At 26.9% G+C, this 20934-nt stretch overlaps 3 protein-coding genes across 3 annotated transcripts in view; 2 read left to right on the plus strand and 1 right to left on the minus strand.

Moving 5' to 3' along the window:
* The window catches only part of LOC135931323 (NTF2-related export protein-like), a 163352-nt gene that overhangs the window by 55784 nt on the left and 86634 nt on the right, over window positions 1–20934 (minus strand). The gene's annotated exons all lie outside the window — the stretch shown is intronic.
* LOC135931397 (mitochondrial translation release factor in rescue-like) lies at window positions 8437–14621 on the plus strand. The gene is made up of 2 exons (XM_065468470.1): window positions 8437–8670; window positions 14392–14621. The coding sequence occupies exons 1-2, from the start codon at window positions 8461–8463 to the stop codon at window positions 14614–14616; spliced, it is 435 nt and encodes a 144-aa protein (XP_065324542.1). The 5' UTR covers window positions 8437–8460; the 3' UTR covers window positions 14617–14621.
* LOC135931396 (uncharacterized) lies at window positions 14912–17009 on the plus strand. Its single transcript, XM_065468468.1, has 3 exons — window positions 14912–15599; window positions 16204–16406; window positions 16547–17009. Exons 1-3 carry the CDS (start codon window positions 14912–14914, stop codon window positions 16784–16786), a joined length of 1131 nt encoding a protein of 376 aa, XP_065324540.1. The 3' UTR covers window positions 16787–17009.

Consider the following 20934-nt stretch of genomic DNA (forward strand, 5'->3'; position numbering starts at 1 on the left):
TGATGAATAAGACATTAGACATTTACGCTATTTGGCAGTACAGCCATAGCAAACTCGGTGCCGAGGTCTACTTAGAATGCGGAGCATCGAGTTACTGGAGACGGATGAGGTACGGCTATAGCGGAGGTGATTCCTCTTTATCGAATAATTATACTACTAACACGACAAACGACGTGGCAAATCAAATGGCCCCATTAATTAATGATACCGAATCTGTGTGGTACCTTCCCGGTGATCATCCATCTGATCTCAAAGAGATCACTTGGCCCTGCCCTCACGATTACGACGATAATGCTTTGACCAACGAAAACGCCCTTTTTTCTCGGAGATTATTCAAATCGGGTATAACGAGATTTTGTATTGACCATAGTAATAAAAATGGCAATTATATCCCTGGTGGAATGAGGAGTCACAGGCTCAAAATTTTTGATTTACGTATCGAAGATTCTGGTATATACACTTGCAAAGTGAAAACCTCAACAGGAGATTCCCGACAAAATTTTAGCGATTCTAATTATGCTAAAGCGGCCCTGAATATCTCTCCATACGAAATCGGCATTAATGAAAATATGAAAAGGAGAGTTATCTTAGCGTCCATCATCGCTGCATCTACTGCCCTATTTGGGTTGTTATTGTTTGCGTTAGATAAATTAAGATACGATCAAGCTACCCTAAAATCTCCCAAGGCTGTTAACTTTATCGGTGATGGGCGGAAATCACTATGCGAGACCCATCCCTTAAATGGCAATCACGTGATATCCCACCACATCGGCATAGGTAGTTCGTTGAGTAAGCGTGATGCTTACAGCGTCAAAAATATTATGAATGATCAAGAAATCGAGGTGGATAACCCGACCCCACATTCTTCCGAAAATATTCCTACCACATCCTATCACAATTCTGGCTTTGAAATGACTGACAGTAATGAACAATCTGTTATTTCAAATCAATAATTTTTTGAATAAAATTCTTATCTTCTGTCATCAAATTTATTGTAAAATATCTGAATGTTATTAAAAAAAATTATTAATCTAATAGATATTTTTTTTTACCTTTAAATGTGGTTAAAAGCTCCCACGCATATATTATTTATATTATATTTTTTTAAATAAATTAAGAAATTATAATTTTATTTTAATATATGATTGATTATTGAATAATAAATGAATTTTTATACCTTATTTTCATGTCTGGTCCAAATGACATATAATTATACCTAGACTGACGATTTATTCATAATAATGCATTTGAAAACGTCGTTGAATGCAAATCAGCTCGACCCCTCCCCCCCTCATTTTGGTAACCCATATAGTAATTATTCTCATGTTAAAAAACTACTATTAAATTGATAACTTGATTCCTTATCTCGATGATCAGGAAATTATTTAATAAAGTTTGCGTCAGGCATAAGAATAAATTGGCCTCTCGTTTAAAATTTTTAATAACGATATGAGTAACCAAAATGGCGATTCCAGCTGTTTTTTATTGATCTTCACTTTTAATCAATGCATCGTTAGTCTAGGTATTATTATATGTCATTGGTTTGGTCTCATCTTTTTTAGGTATCCATTTTAAATATAAAGAAAATAATGAAGGTGACCTACTATATTTTACAGTCAGTTTGCGTGATTTTTTAAAAATAAGATTTTTTAAAAAAATGTCGAACTAGGGGTGTGATAAACATCGCATTTTTTAATATAACGCGTTTAATTGAAAATTTATCCATATTTTCTAATCATAAATTACAAATTTATCAATTTTTATTTCAATATTAATTATATTGTAACAAGTCAAAAACTAAAAAAAATTAGTCTTACAAATATAATGCCGATACATTTTAGCTGTAGCGCTATTTATAGACATATTTGAAATTTATATTATAAATTTTTTTAATATCAAATCCCAGTTTATTTCTTTCCAATTCAAGACAAGTTTTGTTTTACACAAGCAGATGACTAATATGGGGTAAATAAATGTCAACTGATAAAGAAACAATTCATTACCAGCAAATTTTTCAACACTTGATTTGGATTGGTTCTAACAACAGCGATTATTTATCAGAGTTAATATTGTAATAGCGTTGGATTGAAATTACAGAAAATTTATAGAATAAATAAAAAATTTGTGGCTAAATTTATATAAAACGAAACTTATAATTAATATGACATCTTTTTAAAAAAAAATTTCGGGGTATCTAGAAGGATTTTAGAATTGTATTCATTCCACGTGACATCGCAGAACATTTAATCCCGTTCTTTTTTTTCCGCTGGACAATAAACCGAATCCTATGGCTATCTAGGCCGGAACCAGGAATGTTTGCTTGGATGGAGGTAGTGAGATTTTCTTCGTATTTTGATTGGAAATCGCGTGTTTTGATCATAATTCTCCATTTTTCGCTCAGAATTTTCCCCAAATTTAAAGGCAAAAAGTAATATTAACAATATTTTTTAAAAATAACTCGTTATTGAAAATAAATATGCAATACATTTATTAACCATATTTTTGTTGCTGCTGACGTTACCTGATAGAAAGGTAAAAAAAATTTTTTTAGTTAATTACCTTCTGTTAAATTAAAACGAGATAAGCGAATAAACAAACTTTGAATGAGAAATTAATTATTTTAAAAATATATATATAAGAAACTTGCCGGCCCGGGTACATGGGTGTCGCGATATTTTAATTTTTTTAATATACTTGGTCCAGGCCTAAAAAAAAACACCCCGGCTGGCAAATATTTTACCATTATTTTATATAAATATTTTTTTATGCATATGGTACCTTTGCACATGTCTCTGATATATATATTGTAGAAAGAAAACCTTGTATTTTTTGTAAATACTTTCCATCCAAAATTAATATGGACTGCATTCTGGATACACTGAAGACATTTCTCACGGCAGACATAATTGTTATACATATCGTTTTTTATGTACAGTGTAGTCATTTTTATGATAAATTGCAAGGTCATTTTTTGTTTGTAAAAAAAAATTTTTTGGAATTTTTTTTGCGTGGTCAATTCTTTTAATATATTATTAAAAAGGATTTATATAAAAATTGCTATTTTTAGATTAATCATATTATTAATCAATTTATATTTATTTTGCAGTAGATATGTATATATAGATAAAAAAAACTAAATAAAAGAAAGTGTTGTCATTTTTTCCAGAGTTTCTTTATCATTTGAATATTGTTGTCTTCCATATTTTAGAAATTTATTTGGGTTGCGTTCAGAAGAGGGGAAAAATTATAGTTTAGTTCAAAAGAAAAAAAAAATTATTACAAGTAAGAAAAAAATTATTATATTTATTTCGTTAAAAAATAAAGTGTCCCCAAATAAAATGGAGTAACCGATTCCCATTTTCCTCACTACCATACCTGGTATAAACATTATAATAATTACTTCGGAGAAATTTAATTAAAAAAAGATTTAAAACATAACTGCATATTATCAGTAAAGTAATTTTTTAAACAAGTAGAGTACCTTCAAATATGTAAAATTTTATTTTTGATATGTTTAAACATTTACGAATTAAAAATGAACTTTGATATGCGTGTTAGGTGTTTAAAGATTGTCATTTCGCAAGAGTTTTGAAAATTTATATTTAAAAAGCTTTTTTCTCACATATATATATTAGCTAATGGAGAATCTAATGAGGTTAATTTGTCGTATAAAAATTATTTTGTAGCTAACTACGTCAGAAGGTTTGATGGTTTAAAAGCAAATCATAGTTCAGGACTTATCGAGGAAAATCCCAGAAGACGATCAGATAAAAGGTAAGGGAAATCGGTTAGTACTTGTAAATGATTGAAGGAATGGATTATGACTGAGTTTTTATATTTTAAAAATATCTAATAATTTTACGCTTGTTTTTTTTACTGAATAAAAATTTCGTATAGTTATATACTTGCATAACTGTGAAGGAAAATGCCCTTTTCTTTTAGTTTTTACTTTTGTAACCTGAATAATTTTTTATACGATTTCAAAAAAAAAAATATTTAAAATTATCACGTTGTAAAAATAATAATCTATGATTGGACTACGTTAAACCAGGGTTCAGGACCCCAAGAACGGAATTGAAACCCATTTTCTAAAAGAGGTTCGAATTCGCCCCGAGTCCATATTATCCTGAGTTCGATAGGTTGCCCATGAATCGGTCCCTGTTTGGTCTGTCTTTTCAAAATGCCCAACCAAACAATTTTAAATTTCTGAACCCTAATTCGGGTTCAGAACCTTGCGTTAAACTACCCTAAAATAATTAAAACAATGAGCCAAAGGAGTTAGGATTAAGCAATTAGGTAATAAATTTTAAGAAAATATTTGGAAATGCTTAGAATTTTTTCCGTTACTCGATCTAGATTAAAAGTACTTAAAATTAAATAATTTTAGCTATTTATTTCTCTGATTAATTTATATATAAACCTTAGATGATTTTGTTAGGTAAAATCTTTCTTTCTTTTCATTTCTTCATTCTTTTTTCAATTAAATTCGGAGTTGTTGGATAAAATTGTTGTTCATTTATTGGGAACCCTAAGAAATATTGATTTTAATAAAGAAATATTGACCTCATAAACTTGACTTCTTAAAAAATTCGACCATCCGTTAAAAATTTTTTAAAAATTAGATTTGATCAGGCCCATTAAAATTTTATCAAAAGTCCGCCAAGACCATAATTTACCAATTTTCTTGTACCGTTTTGATATCTATATCTATTTTCTCCCAGTTTCAATTAAGGCATTTATATATCTCCTTTATGGATATCTTTTTACAAATAAATAATTGATTTTTTTTATATCGATATTGTGTAATTATTATTGAGTCATATCTGTTTAAATTTTTGGGAAAACGATGTTATTTAGTGATTTGGATGATTAACACATTGTAAATTATTTTCAAATAGTAAATAAAAATATTAGTATGAAATTTAAAAAATATAGCTTCTACTTCATTATAATCTACTAGTATTCGCTAATCAAAATAATATCTAACGCAAATATAATATCTAAGAAATTTCATATATAGCATAAATATAGTATAAAACATAAATATAATATCTAAAAACGAATAAAATCTAACTCAAAGGCTTTACCCCAATGATCAATATAAAATCATTGAATAACCTCAATCTAAAAGCTTTTATTTTTTATTCTTGTCAAAAAATTAGAAAATTATATTTACCAAGTTCTTCATCTAATTTTCATTTTGTTTATAAAAAATCAACATAAAAATATAATTTTACACTATTTTTGTTTTTGCTTGGTCAGAAGTATAAATTATAATTACTAAATATTTTATGTCGCGCCTAAAATAATATTATAAGCCATTAAATTATATAAGTATTTAAAAAAAATATTAATGCATTTTTTTAAATGGGTGCTAATTTTATAAAAATATAAAATTGGTTCTAATTGAAAAGGGGGCACTTTAGCACCCAAAACATCTAGCTAGTACCGGCTCTATCTACGTTTGTTTTTGTAAATTTCTACAAAGTAGTGAGCTATTGGAAAATAATTTATTGATGCAACTAGCAGCAATTATAAACTTGATTGATCAATTAAATTATCGCGACGACACATTACTTTTTTTCATGCTTAGCCTTATTTAAATATTGTATATTTCTTCTGTTCTACAAAATGGAAGTAAAAATGCAAAATATTTAAAATATTAGATATTTATTAATGATTAAAATATTATTAAAAATACTTATTAATTCTAACTCACTAATAATTTTGAATTTAATAAATAATTATATATAATAATAAAATAAATTACCGTTTGATTTCAATCTCATTGACTAAAAAATTTTCCATTTTATTCATATTTTTGTATAATGTTAATGTAGACACAAGGAAAGGAAATATTAATTTTTAGAATTACAACATAATTTTTTCTTTAGTCAAAACTAAATTACTATTTTTTTATGTATATCTTGATGTAATGACTTTAATTTTGTAGCTATTAAAATGGCCTATATATTGATTTACTCAATATTAGTATATAATCATTTTATAATTCGTTCAATCATAAAGTTTCTTATTTTAATTTTAAACATTTTATATTTCTCGTTGATATTGCAATTTATATATGGCTTTACAGAGCTCATTTTAATATTTTCCTATAAATTTAGTTAGAATAAATTTTATTTTGATATTTTAGTTATGATATTCATTTTTACTTTAATTATTATTACATATTATATAATAAATTTTGTAATAAATAAGATTTAAAATTATCAAAACTTACTCTCACGAAATTTAAATAATTTCGTGCCTTACGTTAATCTTTTAACAGCCTATACTTTAAAAAACCATTGGTACAAATTAATTTAAGCTAAGTTTCTAACAATGACATTAATACTATAGACTGCCGATTAATATATTTGAATTGGCAAAAATTGAAGTGACTGGTGGCCATTTTGTGTTTGTATCTTTTACGAAAGAACCATATGATAATTTCATAAATTTCAGGTATATTTTTATTATGTTTATATTTATAATATATATAATATTCTAATTTAACACCAATTTATTATTTACCTTATATATTATAGTATATATGAATCAAATAAAGGTCACTACTGAATATGAAGAAAAGAAAGTTAGATGTGATATCTGTTTACATTCCCTAATTGATAATTCCGCAAACGACAATAATTATACATAATAAAAATTAAGAATTATGGTGGATTGATAATACCATCCCAAAGCGTGTCAAATTTATGCAAAATAACAGAGAGCTCATTCAGGGCTTTTGAAAAAGTAGATGAAATAACCAAAAGACATGCTGTTAAAAAAATAGAATGTCTAATATTGTCAAAAATATTAGGAATAAATATCCTTAGTGACCTGCAAGATCATATGTTTGATCAAGAGGCAGGGTTAAGTCATTATCAAATTATAATAAATCTTATAATAAAAAGGTATATATAATATTTACTTGATTTTAATAAAAATTTATTTTTAGATACCTGCACATAAGAATGCATCATTTTAGTAATAAAGTAAATCAAAAATTACAATTAAATATCAGGCAAAAACGTACTTTTTCAAGGGCAATAAACCAAGTATATAAAAATATGTTATTTAACTTAAATATTTATAGGTGAATAACAAATTATCTGAAAATTTCTAATGACTTTATTGGTTATAATGAATTAATTTTATTAGACATAAATATAACATATATATAATTTGAATTTATTATTGATTTATAAGATTAATATTTTCTTTTCGCGATACATATTAATTATAATAATACAATTATTTTATTTGATGTAAATATAACATAATATTTGATGTAAATATAACATAATATATATTATTTGTATTTTTCATGATATATATTTACATTATTGATTTTTATACTTTAGTGATAAAAATTATTTATGGCAGATTTCCTATGAAAGATAAAATATTATTACAAAAGTGGACCCATGCTGTGAAGAGAGAGAACTTCTATGCAACAAAATATAGTAAATTATGTTCAAAGCATTTTACACCAGATTCATTTATTCCATCTGTTACAAATCATGTTCAATTAAGAGAGGGAGCAATACCATCAATTTTTAATTTTCCAAAGCATCTTCTAAAAGTAACAAAATAATGAATAATAAATTATAACATGCAGGTTTCCTAGAAGCCAGATTAATACAAAAATACATGAATATTTATTTTTATAAAAATGTATTCTAGATTTCTTTTGTATTTTTATAATTTATGTCACATGTCTTCTATGTTTTATTTTTGCTTATAATTATGTTAATACTTAATAAATATAAACTATCCATTTCTTAATATATTTCTTTATTTAATTGAGATATCATACTTATGAAAGGAAATTTTACTTCCTCAGCAATATACTACAATTTTAAATCTTTTAGTAATTAAAAAATATTAAATTGAATTCTTATAAAAGATATTCATTATTAAATAATAAATTGCAAATGTTAATAAAGAGCAGAAATATTTCAAGTAAAATATTCAGTAGTGACCTTTATTTGATTCATATATACTATAATATATAAGGTAAATAATAAATTGGTGTTTAATTAGAATATATATATATATTATAAATATAAACATAATAAAAATATACCTGAAATTTATGAAATTATCATATGCGTCTTTCGTAAAAAATACAAACACAAAATGGCCACCAGTCACTTCAATTTTTGCCACTTCAAATTTGATTTTAGCATTACGATCGGCAGTCTATAGTATTAATGTCATTTTCTAATGACCAAATTGATAACGCAGGATAAAAAAATATTTTAATAAATTTATATACTAATTGAATGACTTTTACATATTATTAGGAGAAACCCATTTTTAAATCTTTAGAGTGCATATACTATCGGGAAACTATCTTGAGTGATAAAGTCAAATTTAAAATAATATTAAATATTTAAAATAATATAATATGACTTTACAAGAGATTTTCCTATTGGGTATAAATGTGACCATATGATTTTTCTGCAAAGACAGCTGATACCAATTATATCGTTTCTAAAATTCGCTTCATCTAGACCTAATTTAAAAAATTTATATCCCCCAGTTAAGGAGGAAGAATTAGAAGAACATTTTATCAAAGGGTGTGGTCCCGGAGGATCAAAAATTAACAAATCCATTAATTGTGTTTTATTAAAGCATTTACCAACTGGAATATTTGTGAAGGTCATTTTACTTTGCATATTTAAATATTTATTTTTGATAACAATTAATGAAATATATTATAATTATTCATACATTTAAGATATTAGGTATTGGAACATATTTAAATTAATTCACAAAATTTAGTTTTGATTATTGAGAATGTATAAATTATAGCCTATCCATAGATCTAAATTTTATTTGTCTAAATTTATTACTGTACATTGTCCTAACTCAACTAAATTAGTTATGAATTTAGTGAACTAATTAATTTGGTTATCCATGCATTTAAAATGAAGTTCACATTTTAATTATCAAGTGTTTATTTTAATGAAAACAATATTTTTATTCATTTTATTTTAAATGATTACAATAAGCTAAATTTTTATTTGATAAATTAATTGTTTATCTTTGATAAACCCAATATCAACAAAATCAAGCTTAGCTTTGGAATAAGTTGAACTTTAAAATTAATTTACTATGCTTAAATGATTATTTCTAATTTTAAATGTTTATTTTGTCATAATATAAATTTACATGTTTATACATATGATGGGTAATATAAATTGTTATCTGTATAAATATTGTAAATAATGTAAAAGTATTGAATAAAAATTTTTATCAGTGAAATTAATTTTATAAAAATTTACAATAATAAATATATAAATTGTTATGTTATATTTGAAAATTATTATAATTATTCAAAGCAAAAGGTATAATGGAAAATTTTAGGTGAGAATTATGCTATATACTAACTACTAACTATCATATCAAAAATAAATCTGCTGTAATTTTAATTTTTATGTTGATCATTAAGTTATAAAATTTAATTCTGTGATTTTTTTCTTCCATATCTAAAAGGTTTAATTTGTTTATTGTTCCTATTGAATATTGGAATTGGCTTGATGGTGATGTGGTATCATTCCCAATCCTATTCATAGTAACATTAAAATTGAAGAGTCTACCTCAGTTTCCCATGAGTCCTGATTTTTAAAAAATTTTTGCTTGGGTAATATTTAGTGTTGTTAAACGGCTCGTTTTGAGCCGATTTTTAAAAACGGCTAACTCAATATTTAATCCAGAAAAATATTACGCAAGCCTGAAGATTTTGATCGTAGAAGGAACAACGGTCTAGGCATATATTATCGAAATCTCGAGGCTTAGGTAATATTTTTCTGCCTAAAAAATAGAGTTAGCCGTTTTAAAAAATCGGCTCAAAACGAGCCGTTTAACAACACTAGTAATATTGTTTTATGTGGATAAATTTGCTCTTGTATTTATCCCATACAATCTAATGATGAATCAAATATTGGTAGTCTGTATTGTGAGGAATTGCTTGTAGAATGGATATTAGTAGGAATTTAGCTCAATTTAAATATAAGAATTTAATTAATCAAGTGAAAAAAGTTTCTTTATTTGATAAAATAATATGAAAAAAATCCGATAAATAAAAATAAAACTGACTTTTTTTTATTACATAACAAATTTTTATTAAGTAAAAATAAGTGATTTCTTTTATTAAATAACAAATTTTTATGATGTAAAAATAACTGATTTAAATGTAATTTTTTATAAGCTTTATATATAAAAAAATAGATATTTTTTTTATAAAATGTAAATCAATTAAGATTATAAAACATAGCTGCAAACTCACATTAACAATTTAAAAGTAATATAAATTGAGTAATAATAAAGATAAAAGTTAATATAGAACACAATTTGTTACAAATATTTAACATGCATCACTTCCCAAAAAATTTAAAAAAATTGAGCATTGGGGGGAATAATGGTAATGGGAATTCATTTTGGGAAAACAATCATAAAAACTGTGGAAAGTAGGTGATAAAATATAATAACAAGAATTAAACATTTATGTTACAGGGTATATGTGACACAGATGTTATATAAAATTGAGAAGAAAGTGTTAGGGAGATAGAGTTAAATAACAATAATAATTAGTATACAAATAAATTGGGAGGGGATTTGGGAGGGCTCAAACTAGCAATACAATATAGTTTTTTTTCGTAATTATATCCTTGACTATATAGGAAGGGTTTAATTTACACTATAATTGTGCTAGTAATTGTTATCCATAATAGTTTTTTTTTCGTAATTATACCCTTAACTTAAAAAGGTATAAATTGCACTATATATGGTTAATGGGGAGGGACCAACCTAAAAATAGAATATAGCTCTTTTTTCGTAGTTATACCCTTGACTTATTCATATATAAGAAAGGTATACACTATATCAAATGGAATAATATAATAATAATAATAATAACCAATACTGATTTTAATTTAATTATTATATTACCATAGTTCAGTCATGTATTACTTTAAATACTAATCATTGTTTATTAAAAATAAAATTAATTTAAGAGGCTTTAAAAACGGTTTTGATGGTAAAACAAAAATGTGCTTATAAAATTTTTTTAATATCGATAAAAAATGAATCATTCTTTTCACGATTATCTCTTCATCTTCAGACCCATACCAAATGCGCAAATGTTGTATCCAGTCTCCTGAAAACGTCTCTTCAGATTCAGACCCATTCCAGGCGCACATAGACTTATTTCCGTTGTGACCAATAGAAAACTATTTATTATTACATTGATATTAATATTTAAACAGATAAATATTAATTTTGATAGTTATGTATATTAAATCGATCTGTTTCTAATATCTTCCTTAATAATACATTGAATTTTTGATATTTATATAGTTAATTAAATAGGTTACAACAAAATAAAAGAATGGCAATTTTTTTACATAAAGTTTTTGATGTTTTGAAAAATAAAATTTAAATTTCAAGATTGAAAAAAAAAATGATTTTACGATTTGATTTAAATGTAAGTATTTTAAGGAGGTAACTAGTGTTGTTGAACGGCTTGATTTGAGCCGATTTTTAAAAACGGCTAACTCAACATTATAGCCAGGAAAATATTGCCTAAGTGTCGAGATTTCGCCAATAGATGTTCAATCCCATGTGCCATCTATGAGCAAAATCATTAGGCTTGCATAATACTTTTCTGGATAAAATACTAAATATGCCGTTTTTATGAATCGACTCAAATTGAGCCGTTTAACAACACTAAAGGTAACATAGAATACGATAAAAAAAAAAGTAGATTTTCTTTTTAATGGTGATGAGATATTTATTTTGTATTAATTATTTTTTTTATATACGTTAGCAGCGTCGATGTGTTTTTTCCGGCATTGTGTCATTTTTTCCAACTTAAAATCGTTTTTTGAGCGCGTTTTTTTTTAAATTTTACCGGAAATGATTTCCAGCAATGTTTAGAATACCTATCTTATGAATTGTAGATAATTTTACCGATAACTTTTGATTCATTTATAATATATTATGAAATATCAATGGAAATAATTAATATAAATTATATTAATAATACCATCCCCCGTTAAAGTTGACTGAGCAATAGGAAACACTAGATCTATGCCACTGTTTCTTGCGTTAGCGTCTTAACCAGTATAGTAGCCCGTGTAAAGGGAAACAGTTTGTCGGCAATAAAACTATGGCTGAAATTAATAAGGGTGGGTATTCTAAATATGTTGGAATACATTTTCGATAAAAATCAGATTTTTAAATTTAAAAAAATACGCCCTCGAAAAAAATGATTTAAAGTTGAAAAAATAACACATTGCCAGAAAAAAAACTAATTGACTCTAACATATATGTAATATATTATTGGAATTGCTTTAGTGCTTCCATATCTTTAATTTTTAACTTGAATCTTCGAATCAAAATAATATACAAAACCAGTACTAAGGCCTTGTCCTTGTTCGCCTTATTATTTCAGGTTACCCCAGGCTCATAGGCATATCCAAGATTTTGCTAAGGGGGGGGGGCACTATTGGTTGAATTTTTTCCCTTATGAATTTTATTAGAAATCTTTAGGTTCCTCCTTGTTGTAGGTCTTTGGGATATAATAAATTTTTTATAAAAATAATTTTAGGTTTTTCTTAAAAAATCTAAATATTTTAAATGATTATTTTTAATTCTTTTTTTTATATAGTGATATATTGTGTACATTTTTGAAAGGGAGATGGGAGGGGTGCCAGGGGGGAATTACCGGAAACAGACAAATTAGCGATGGGAGAGGAATCCTCCCCTACCATTGGTTACGTGCCTGATCAACCTAAACAAATTTAGAATTAGTGTTATTTATATTTATTTTTTTCGGGTACAAATATGGCAAATGCGCGGTTAATATAAATAGCTTCTTTTTCTTTTTAGGCTGTTTTGAAGGAAGTTATATACACAGCTAAACAGCTGGTTGTTTAGAAATAGGGCAACTACGTAGTCGTAAACATTTGGTTAAAATTTTTCGAAATAGATACTTTTTAATCACGCGTTTTAATCTGGCCAAAATTTTATTATTGACAACTGTTTCCCTTTGCACGGGCTACTATACTGGTTAAGACACCAACGCAAGAAACAGTGGCATAGATCTAATGTTTCCTATTGTTCAGTCAACTTGAACGGGGAATGGTATTATGATCGGGAAAATAATAAATATTAACCAATCAGAATTTTTCATAGGCGAAATACGAACGAAGCCCGGACAAATAAGCGTTTTGGGGTTTTAAATCTTCTTTAAAATTTGAAACCTCTTCCCCCTTGGATAAATCATGGCTACTACGTCACAGGCTGTTTAAATCTAATACCTCTAGTCTCTGTTAAAAAGCTCGATTTGATTTTTTTTATCAATATTTTAGGTCATAAAAATATTGCCTAAGCCAGTAACCTGCATAAGTACCATTTGCACGGCCTGGCCCGGATTTATTTTTCAAAAATTTTTTACGGCCCGGCCCGGGTTTTATACCTTAAGGTCCAGCCCGGATTTTTAAAAAATAATAATTTCAGACCCGGCCCGCCCCTAAATCCGGGCCGGGCCTGCCAGTCTTTGGCCTAAGCCTCTTTAAATTTCGCTAATAGGTGTCCATACAACAATGAATCATAAAAGGTAGTTGACAGAACAATTTAAATAAATCGTAGTAAATAACAAATAATATTGTAATTTAAAATTGAACATTGGACAAGCGGGCGGGTTAAATAGGGGGCAGGCCGGTTAAGTTGAAATATTTTCTGGTAGGGGGGGGGGCTTGAACTGACTTTTATTTATTAATCAAATAAAATAAAAAAAACCAAACCGACTAGTAAAATACTTTTTAAACCTCGCTAGGGCGGTTTAAACATAATTTTTAAATAAATGGACGGGTGGGCTATAAACTTGCCCCTTATGGACCTTTGGGTCAGACCCCATTTGCCATCCTGTAGCTAGCGCTTATATATTGATATTTTTTTAAAATAAAACTTATTTACCTATATATATTTTTTAAAAAAAATATAAATAATAATTTTCGTATTTCTCATATAACATATATTAAATTTAAGATAAGGCTTGACCTTTAATTAGTAATTTTGAATTGATGTAATCTAGTCCTAATTTTCAAATATATATTTACGATTATTGAATTTTATTGATCGTTTAGATTAAAATTATTCCAAGGATTTTTACCAAATTTAATTTCTTTCTTTATTCAAAGCAATGAGTCATATTTAAATTATGATAAGTTTCGTTGAAATTTTTATGTTTTAAGATTAATCATTTATAAATTTCGAATTCAAAATCTGAACAACCTTTATAAGGCATTTTAAATTATAATATTATCATTATTTTTTAATGAACGCAAATAATTCTAATATATATTTTTTTTAAAGTGCCAACAAGATAGAGCTCTAGACACTAACAGAAAAATAGCGAGATTTTTATTGCAAGAAAGATTGGACACACATTACAACGGGGAAAATAGTATCGTTGCTCTGCGAAACCGAAGCGAAATAGAAAAAGAGGCCAAAAACGCTAAGAGGGCTCAATCTAGAAGGGAAAAATTGGCGAAATACAAAGACCTTCTCAAACAAAGCAATGATCACCAAATTCAATAAAATGTTTTTGCCTTTGAATATCGTTTTTTTTATTTGAGCAAAATAAGAGATACCCTTGATTTAACGGATCGGAAATTCATTCTTAACAACGTTCCAACATTCATTCAAGGTTGCAGCTTCAGTTGTCAGCCCATCCAGTAAAATCTGTATCGCATTACCATCCACGTTATATCCATTCCTTCTCTCAGCTTTGATTCCGACAAACAAAATTTTTAGTCAACGGTCCCTAATTTGTCGCTCCATATCCAATTCTCGCGGGATTTTCCCTAAATTTACGAATCGCATAATAACCTCTATGCCCCATCGCTTTATGTCCGACGATATCCGCATGGGCTCCTTTCAACCTGATCCTTACGATTGCATAACGGTAGACACGCGTAAATTTTCGTTTCCTCACCTTTCTTCCCAGGACATCGCATCTCTGCTAGATCGTAGCATCGTCGATTGGACCACTCAATCTAAAAATGCGAATCTCGACAAGCCTAAAAATAATCTTGACCCCGACGGAAAGAAATTGAGGGCCATTTGGTTCAAGGTGGGTATAGCGGATACCCGTTGGATACCTATATTGGTCGAGAAGGGTTTCAACTTTCATCACGCCGTGGGTAAAAGGTATGATCACGAAGAAAATGATAACGATAGGAATCGTGGAGCTGGGAACGATCAAGAGTATCTAATGATGACCAAAATTTTATCGGACGAATCTTGTTTGGAAGGTGAACAAAATGGGAGGAAGAGCGAAGGCGGAAATGAAAATGATGTTGCTATTTCAACACACAAGACTTCTCTGCCCCCTTACGCGTTTACCACGATAGGGGTAGCCGGCTTGGTTATGCATTCCGAAGACGAAGTCCGATTGCATAGCACCAAGAAAAGTAGTCTTACTGACGCGAGAGACGCCATCTTGAAATCTAGGCTTTTAATGATACGAGAGAAGAGGCGAGGAAATTTCTGGAAGTTTCCCGGGGGCTTGGCCGAACCCGGTATTATTTTATTTATTGGAGAGGGGGGGGGGGGGGTGAGTGAAGTTTGTCTATTATTTTAATAACCCTCGTGGTAATATGTAATAAAAATGATGCTAAAAAAAGGGCAATGCCTATAGTATATTGCCCTGACAAAATTGACTGGGATAGGTTGTCTGCATTTACCCAAGTACATTTTTGGCAATACAGATTTTTTTTAAAATTTAGAATCTGTTTTCCCCCATAAATATACTTGTTAGAGCAAAATTAAGCGGTTTCTTGGTTACTCTCCGTTTTATCAGCCTGTTAACTACATATTCACCACAAGCCTCCTTACTGGAGATTGTAACTTTTAAATGCACCAGACATTTTCAGTGTGCCGAGTGCTCCGTTACAGTCAGTTATTTTTTTTGCTTCAAGATCTTTTAACTGAGCTTCGATAGCCCATTTCTAAGTTACGGCACTGAATTCAGTAGACATGTTTAACATAATGCTTACATATAAAGATTTACCGATTGCCAGAGTAGGAGGTACTTTTCATATGTATCTAGATACAGATTAACACATTTTTTTGTGATACTTTAACAACTGGAGATAACCATATATAATTTCATTAAAAAATAAGGCGAAGAACTCAGCGTTACGGCCAGTAGAGAGGTCAAAGAAGAAACCGGGATATTGACCAACTTCCAAGGAATTTTGAGTTTTCGGCACAGTCACACGTACCTGTTCGGTTGCTCGGATTTGTATTTTGTTTGTGTTTTGAAAGCCACCTCCGCCAATATTCAGAAGGATCCTGGCGAAATAGCTCAGGCTGAATGGGTTCAGGTATCCCTACCTAACATTTTTTTTCATAACTGTTACTCTGTGCGGGCAGGATTTTTAGATCAAAAACCTGCCAATTTGCATTTAACCGGTGCTTGCCATATAATTTTAATTTTCAATCATTATATATTTTTTTCGCTCAGATACAAAAACTTTTGTCAAGGGTAGAAACCACAGCTGATCAAAACTCTTCCGACAATTACCCCATTTCCGAAAGCGTCAAATTTTTGATAGACTCTTACGTTCAAATTCTGTGTTCCGAATTATGCGCCAGAAGTGAGGCAAGTGCATCGGCTTCACTTTTTACCTCGAAAAAGGTATTATCATACGATAAAAAACATCTTCAAACTTGGTACATAGACGAGCATAATAATCATATGTGATAACCGTTACATCCATTTTATGATATTTTTTTCATCTTTGTCATAATATTTAGTACACATAATTCATATATGGTTTATTAACCTTACCGTCTTTTATAATCTTCTTTGTTTATATCATACAAAATGTGTAATTTTATTTATCATATGTTTATTTAAATTAAATATTTTACTCAAACAATTACGTTATAAGCCATCTCACTTTCCCCATTTAAATCGCCCCGAATAAATTTATACAATTAGCTATCTCTTATATTTCTCCACATTTTTTTGTGAATTTTAAGAGTGGCTTTGTTTTCTCAGTCTATAAAGAGGAAAATAATCTTAAAAAAAATAAATAAAATTAATTATTAGGTTGTTTGCGCTTGCGCGATGGTAATTTTTTTTAAGTGGGACTTGGGTTGGGATGTAAGACTTTGATTCCTTCATCCACACGAAAAATTGGAAAAAAGGTCAGATTTTCCAACTCTGAAAATGATCAAAATTCTTATCACGAACGATAAAATTATAGAAAATTTGAAGAAGCGTTAATTATATACGTATCTTGTTTACAGGTTTATTGGAATATTATAAAGAAAAGCACCCTTTTCAAAAAGGCTTCTCTATTCTCTAAAATAGGGCCTTATACAATCAATATATTTTTCAAGATTTTTTCGTTTACGAGCACATTATAATATTATAAAGAAAGGCACATTTAAAAAAATTTCTTTTATTACTTTTCCTTAAAAAAATATTCTATGGAGGTAGATTGTTTATAGCTGAGAACACTTCTAATGCTTTAAATTTGGATATGTGGCATCGTCAGATAGCGATATCCAAAAAATATAATTGCTGATAACTTATTCAGTGAGAAAATTGATTATTTAAAATATTTAGAATACAGTTTCACAAACCTTTGTACAGTGACATATATTTTAGCGTTTTAGTTTAGGTTCAATAAATAATAACGATTTCAGTTTAAATTCTATTTAACATTATTATTGAGAATAATAACATCTTTCTCTGTTTTCAGACATTTTTAATATTTTATATTACTAGAATGAATTTATCAGACTGTACAAAAGATCTTCTTTGAAGATTTTTGGGCAAGATCTTTTTTAAAGATTTTTGGGCAACATCTTTGGAGATTTCTGGGCAAGATCTTCTTTGAAGATTTTTGGGCAAGGAAGATCTTAAAATTTGACGGTCTTTTATTTTTAAAATTTTTGAGTAACTGATCTTTGAAGATCGAACCTTTGAAGATTTTTTATTTAAAAATATTTATTTTAAATTGTAAATTTTTATTTTTATGATATTTGAAATGAGTGGGTTAGTTAGCATGTTAAGTTAAAATAAAAATTCAATAAAGATGTACCATAACAAAGTAACAATTGTAATTATCTTTATATTTTTTTAAACTTTTTTGACACATATGTGTAAAAATTAATATAATTAAAAAAATGTTATATTAAAATTTTAATGAAGATGTACGTAACACTAAAAATTGACAATTGTCATAATTGTTATTTTTACTTTTATAAAATTTTTGGCAAATATATTTATTGTAAAAATGTCAAATTAAAATTCCCATAAAGATGTACCATAAAAAAGTGACAATTATCATAATCCTTATATAACTTTTTTTAAATATTTTGATGCAAAATGGTTAAGATATTTATTGTAAACATGTTAAATTAAAATTCCAATAAAATAAAGATGTACCATAGAAAAGTTAGATAATTATAATCGTTATTATTTAACTTTTTTTAAACTATTTTAGATATAACATAGAAAACTCACAATTGTCATATGTAACATTTTTAAAATAAAATTTAAACAAGGATAAAACATATTTTGAAAATTATTGATTATTTGAAAATATATATATTGTTAACCAGGTTTGTTGTCAGAAGGGTTCTACCCCATCTAATTTTTAAAAAAAATTATTTTGTTATGAAAAATTTAAAATAATACGCCAACCTGCGGATTTAATATTATTAAAATTTTAAATGTAATTATGATTATTTTTAATATTATTATATTAAAGGAATATAAAGTAATTTATTATGAGATAAAAGGAAATACAACTATTAATGTATAATCCTTTATTATTGAATATATCTAATATTAAATTAGTATTTATATTTAAAAAAGAATTAACTTTTTTAACTATTTTAGATAATGTTGTTACGTAATAATCTACATATACTAGGGTTCTCAGATCTGCTGATCATATATGGAGTTATCAGTTTCCTAATAATTTTATAGATTTTTATATTCAATAAATTATTACCTTTATAAACTATCTGTGCATTTATTATTGATATATTTACTATAGTATAAAAAATGGTCAATAGCCATCTACTGGATTTTCTGGATATATAATATATGGAGGATAGTTGATCAACTCTATCAACTCCAGTTTTTGTTAAATTATAAAACGTTTTAATTTCTGGTTTTTTAAACTCACTAGTTGATGCATCAATTTCGCTATCATATTGAGTGTAGAAAGCAACACTATATTCTTATACTTTTTGGTATGTAAGAAACTACAGTTGTATTTTTTCTAAATGCAAATAAACTAAATTTATATCTCTAATCATCACTTGACTCACTATCTATATAAAATTTTATAAATATCAAATATTAAATAGACAATAATTGGACTTCCAGAACTTTATTATATTAAATTTTCCATATGTATCTTTTATAGTATTTATCTCAACTAGAAAAAAAAAATAGTAAAAAATTTTAAAATTTTGATTCACAATACAACAATGAAAAATTTGAAACTAAAAATTTTTTTTCAATTTTATATATTAGTTTGTATATACAATAATATTAATTAATAAAAAAAAATTTCGTAAGTACAAAGGTGGGACCTATACTACCCCAAGCTCAACAAATTGCAAGTATTTTTAAAAAATATCAAATTAATTATCTTGAAATTTGGTATATATGTTCCCCATAACAAAATATTAAACTATTATAAAATCTAAGTCAAATTAGCTTCAGGATTTTTAATTATCAAGATAATAAAAGCCCTGGGTTATTATTTACCCCACCTTTGTAGTGAAGGGTTAATATTTTGTATAATTATCTATATTTTTATGTATAAAAAGAGGTGATTTTTTCTAAATAATTTATTCTTAAATGTTTATATGAAACTTTTTTATTTTATTTTATATGAATCTTTTTAAGGATAATATTTTAATGTGACAATTGTCATAATCGTTATTTTTGAACTTTTTTAAGATTTTTTAACGAAAATGGGTAAAATATAAATTGTAAACATGTTAAATGAAAATTTCATGAAGATGTTCAACGAGAAAGTGACAATTGTCATAATCGTAATTTTTAAAGTTTTTTTACTCAAATGGATGAAAATATAGATTGCTAACATATTTAAATAATACATCAGTGAAGATGTGCTCTAGATAAATGATAATTGTCATAACCGTTATAATTAAAAAAAAATTTAAATTTTTTGACATAAATGGGTAAAAATAGAGATTGCTAAAATCTTTAAATAATGGTTCAGTAAAGATATAGATAAATGGCAATCGTCATAATCGATATTTATAAAAAATTTTAAATTTTTTTGTCGCAAATGGGTAAAAATATATATTTATAATTTGCTAAATTAAAATTTTATGAAGATATACCTTAGATAAGTGATAATAGTCATAATCGTTATTTTAAAGAAATAGATTGTTCCTGCTCAGATGATGTCTATGTCTTAATGCCTAAGAAAAGTTAAAATTTATTGAAAAGCAAATGGGTAAAAATATAGATTGTAAACATGTTAAATTAAAATTTCAAGAAGATATATCATAGGAATTTGACAAATGTCATAATCGTTATATATAAAGTTTTTAAATTTTTTTAAGCAAATGGGTAAAAATATAGATTGTAAACATGTAAATTAAAATTTCAAGTAGATGTACCATAGGAAAGTTACAATTGAGATAATCGTTATTTTTAAACTTTTTTGAATTTTTTTAAAGTAAATAGGTAAAAATATGTTTTGTAAATATGTTAAATTAAAAATTCATTGATGGTGTACTATTGAAAGTGACAATTGTCATAATCGTTTTTTTGGACATTTTTGAGTTTTTTTAAAGTAAATAGGTAAAAATATGTTTTGTAAACATGTTAAATTAAAATTTCAA

The sequence above is a fragment of the Gordionus sp. m RMFG-2023 genome, chromosome 1, assembly GCF_954871325.1.
Source record: "Gordionus sp. m RMFG-2023 chromosome 1, tfGorSpeb1-WG-v2, whole genome shotgun sequence".
NCBI lineage: Eukaryota > Metazoa > Nematomorpha > Gordioida > Chordodea > Parachordodidae > Gordionus > Gordionus sp. m RMFG-2023.

What these genes read in the sequence shown, in the direction of transcription:
- LOC135931397 (XM_065468470.1), top strand. Translation starts at nt 8,461, where the DNA reads ATGATTTTTCTGCAAAGACAGCTGATACCAATTATATCGTTTCTAAAA. An exon ending in CAACTGGAATATTTGTGAAG is followed by an intron (nt 8,671 to 14,391) that starts GTCATTTTACTT and finishes TTTTTTTTAAAG; the next exon opens with TGCCAACAAGATAGAGCTCT.
- LOC135931396 (XM_065468468.1), top strand. Translation starts at nt 14,912, where the DNA reads ATGCCCCATCGCTTTATGTCCGACGATATCCGCATGGGCTCCTTTCAA. An exon ending in CGGGGGCTTGGCCGAACCCG is followed by an intron (nt 15,600 to 16,203) that starts GTATTATTTTAT and finishes TTAAAAAATAAG; the next exon opens with GCGAAGAACTCAGCGTTACG. An exon ending in CTCAGGCTGAATGGGTTCAG is followed by an intron (nt 16,407 to 16,546) that starts GTATCCCTACCT and finishes TTTTTCGCTCAG; the next exon opens with ATACAAAAACTTTTGTCAAG.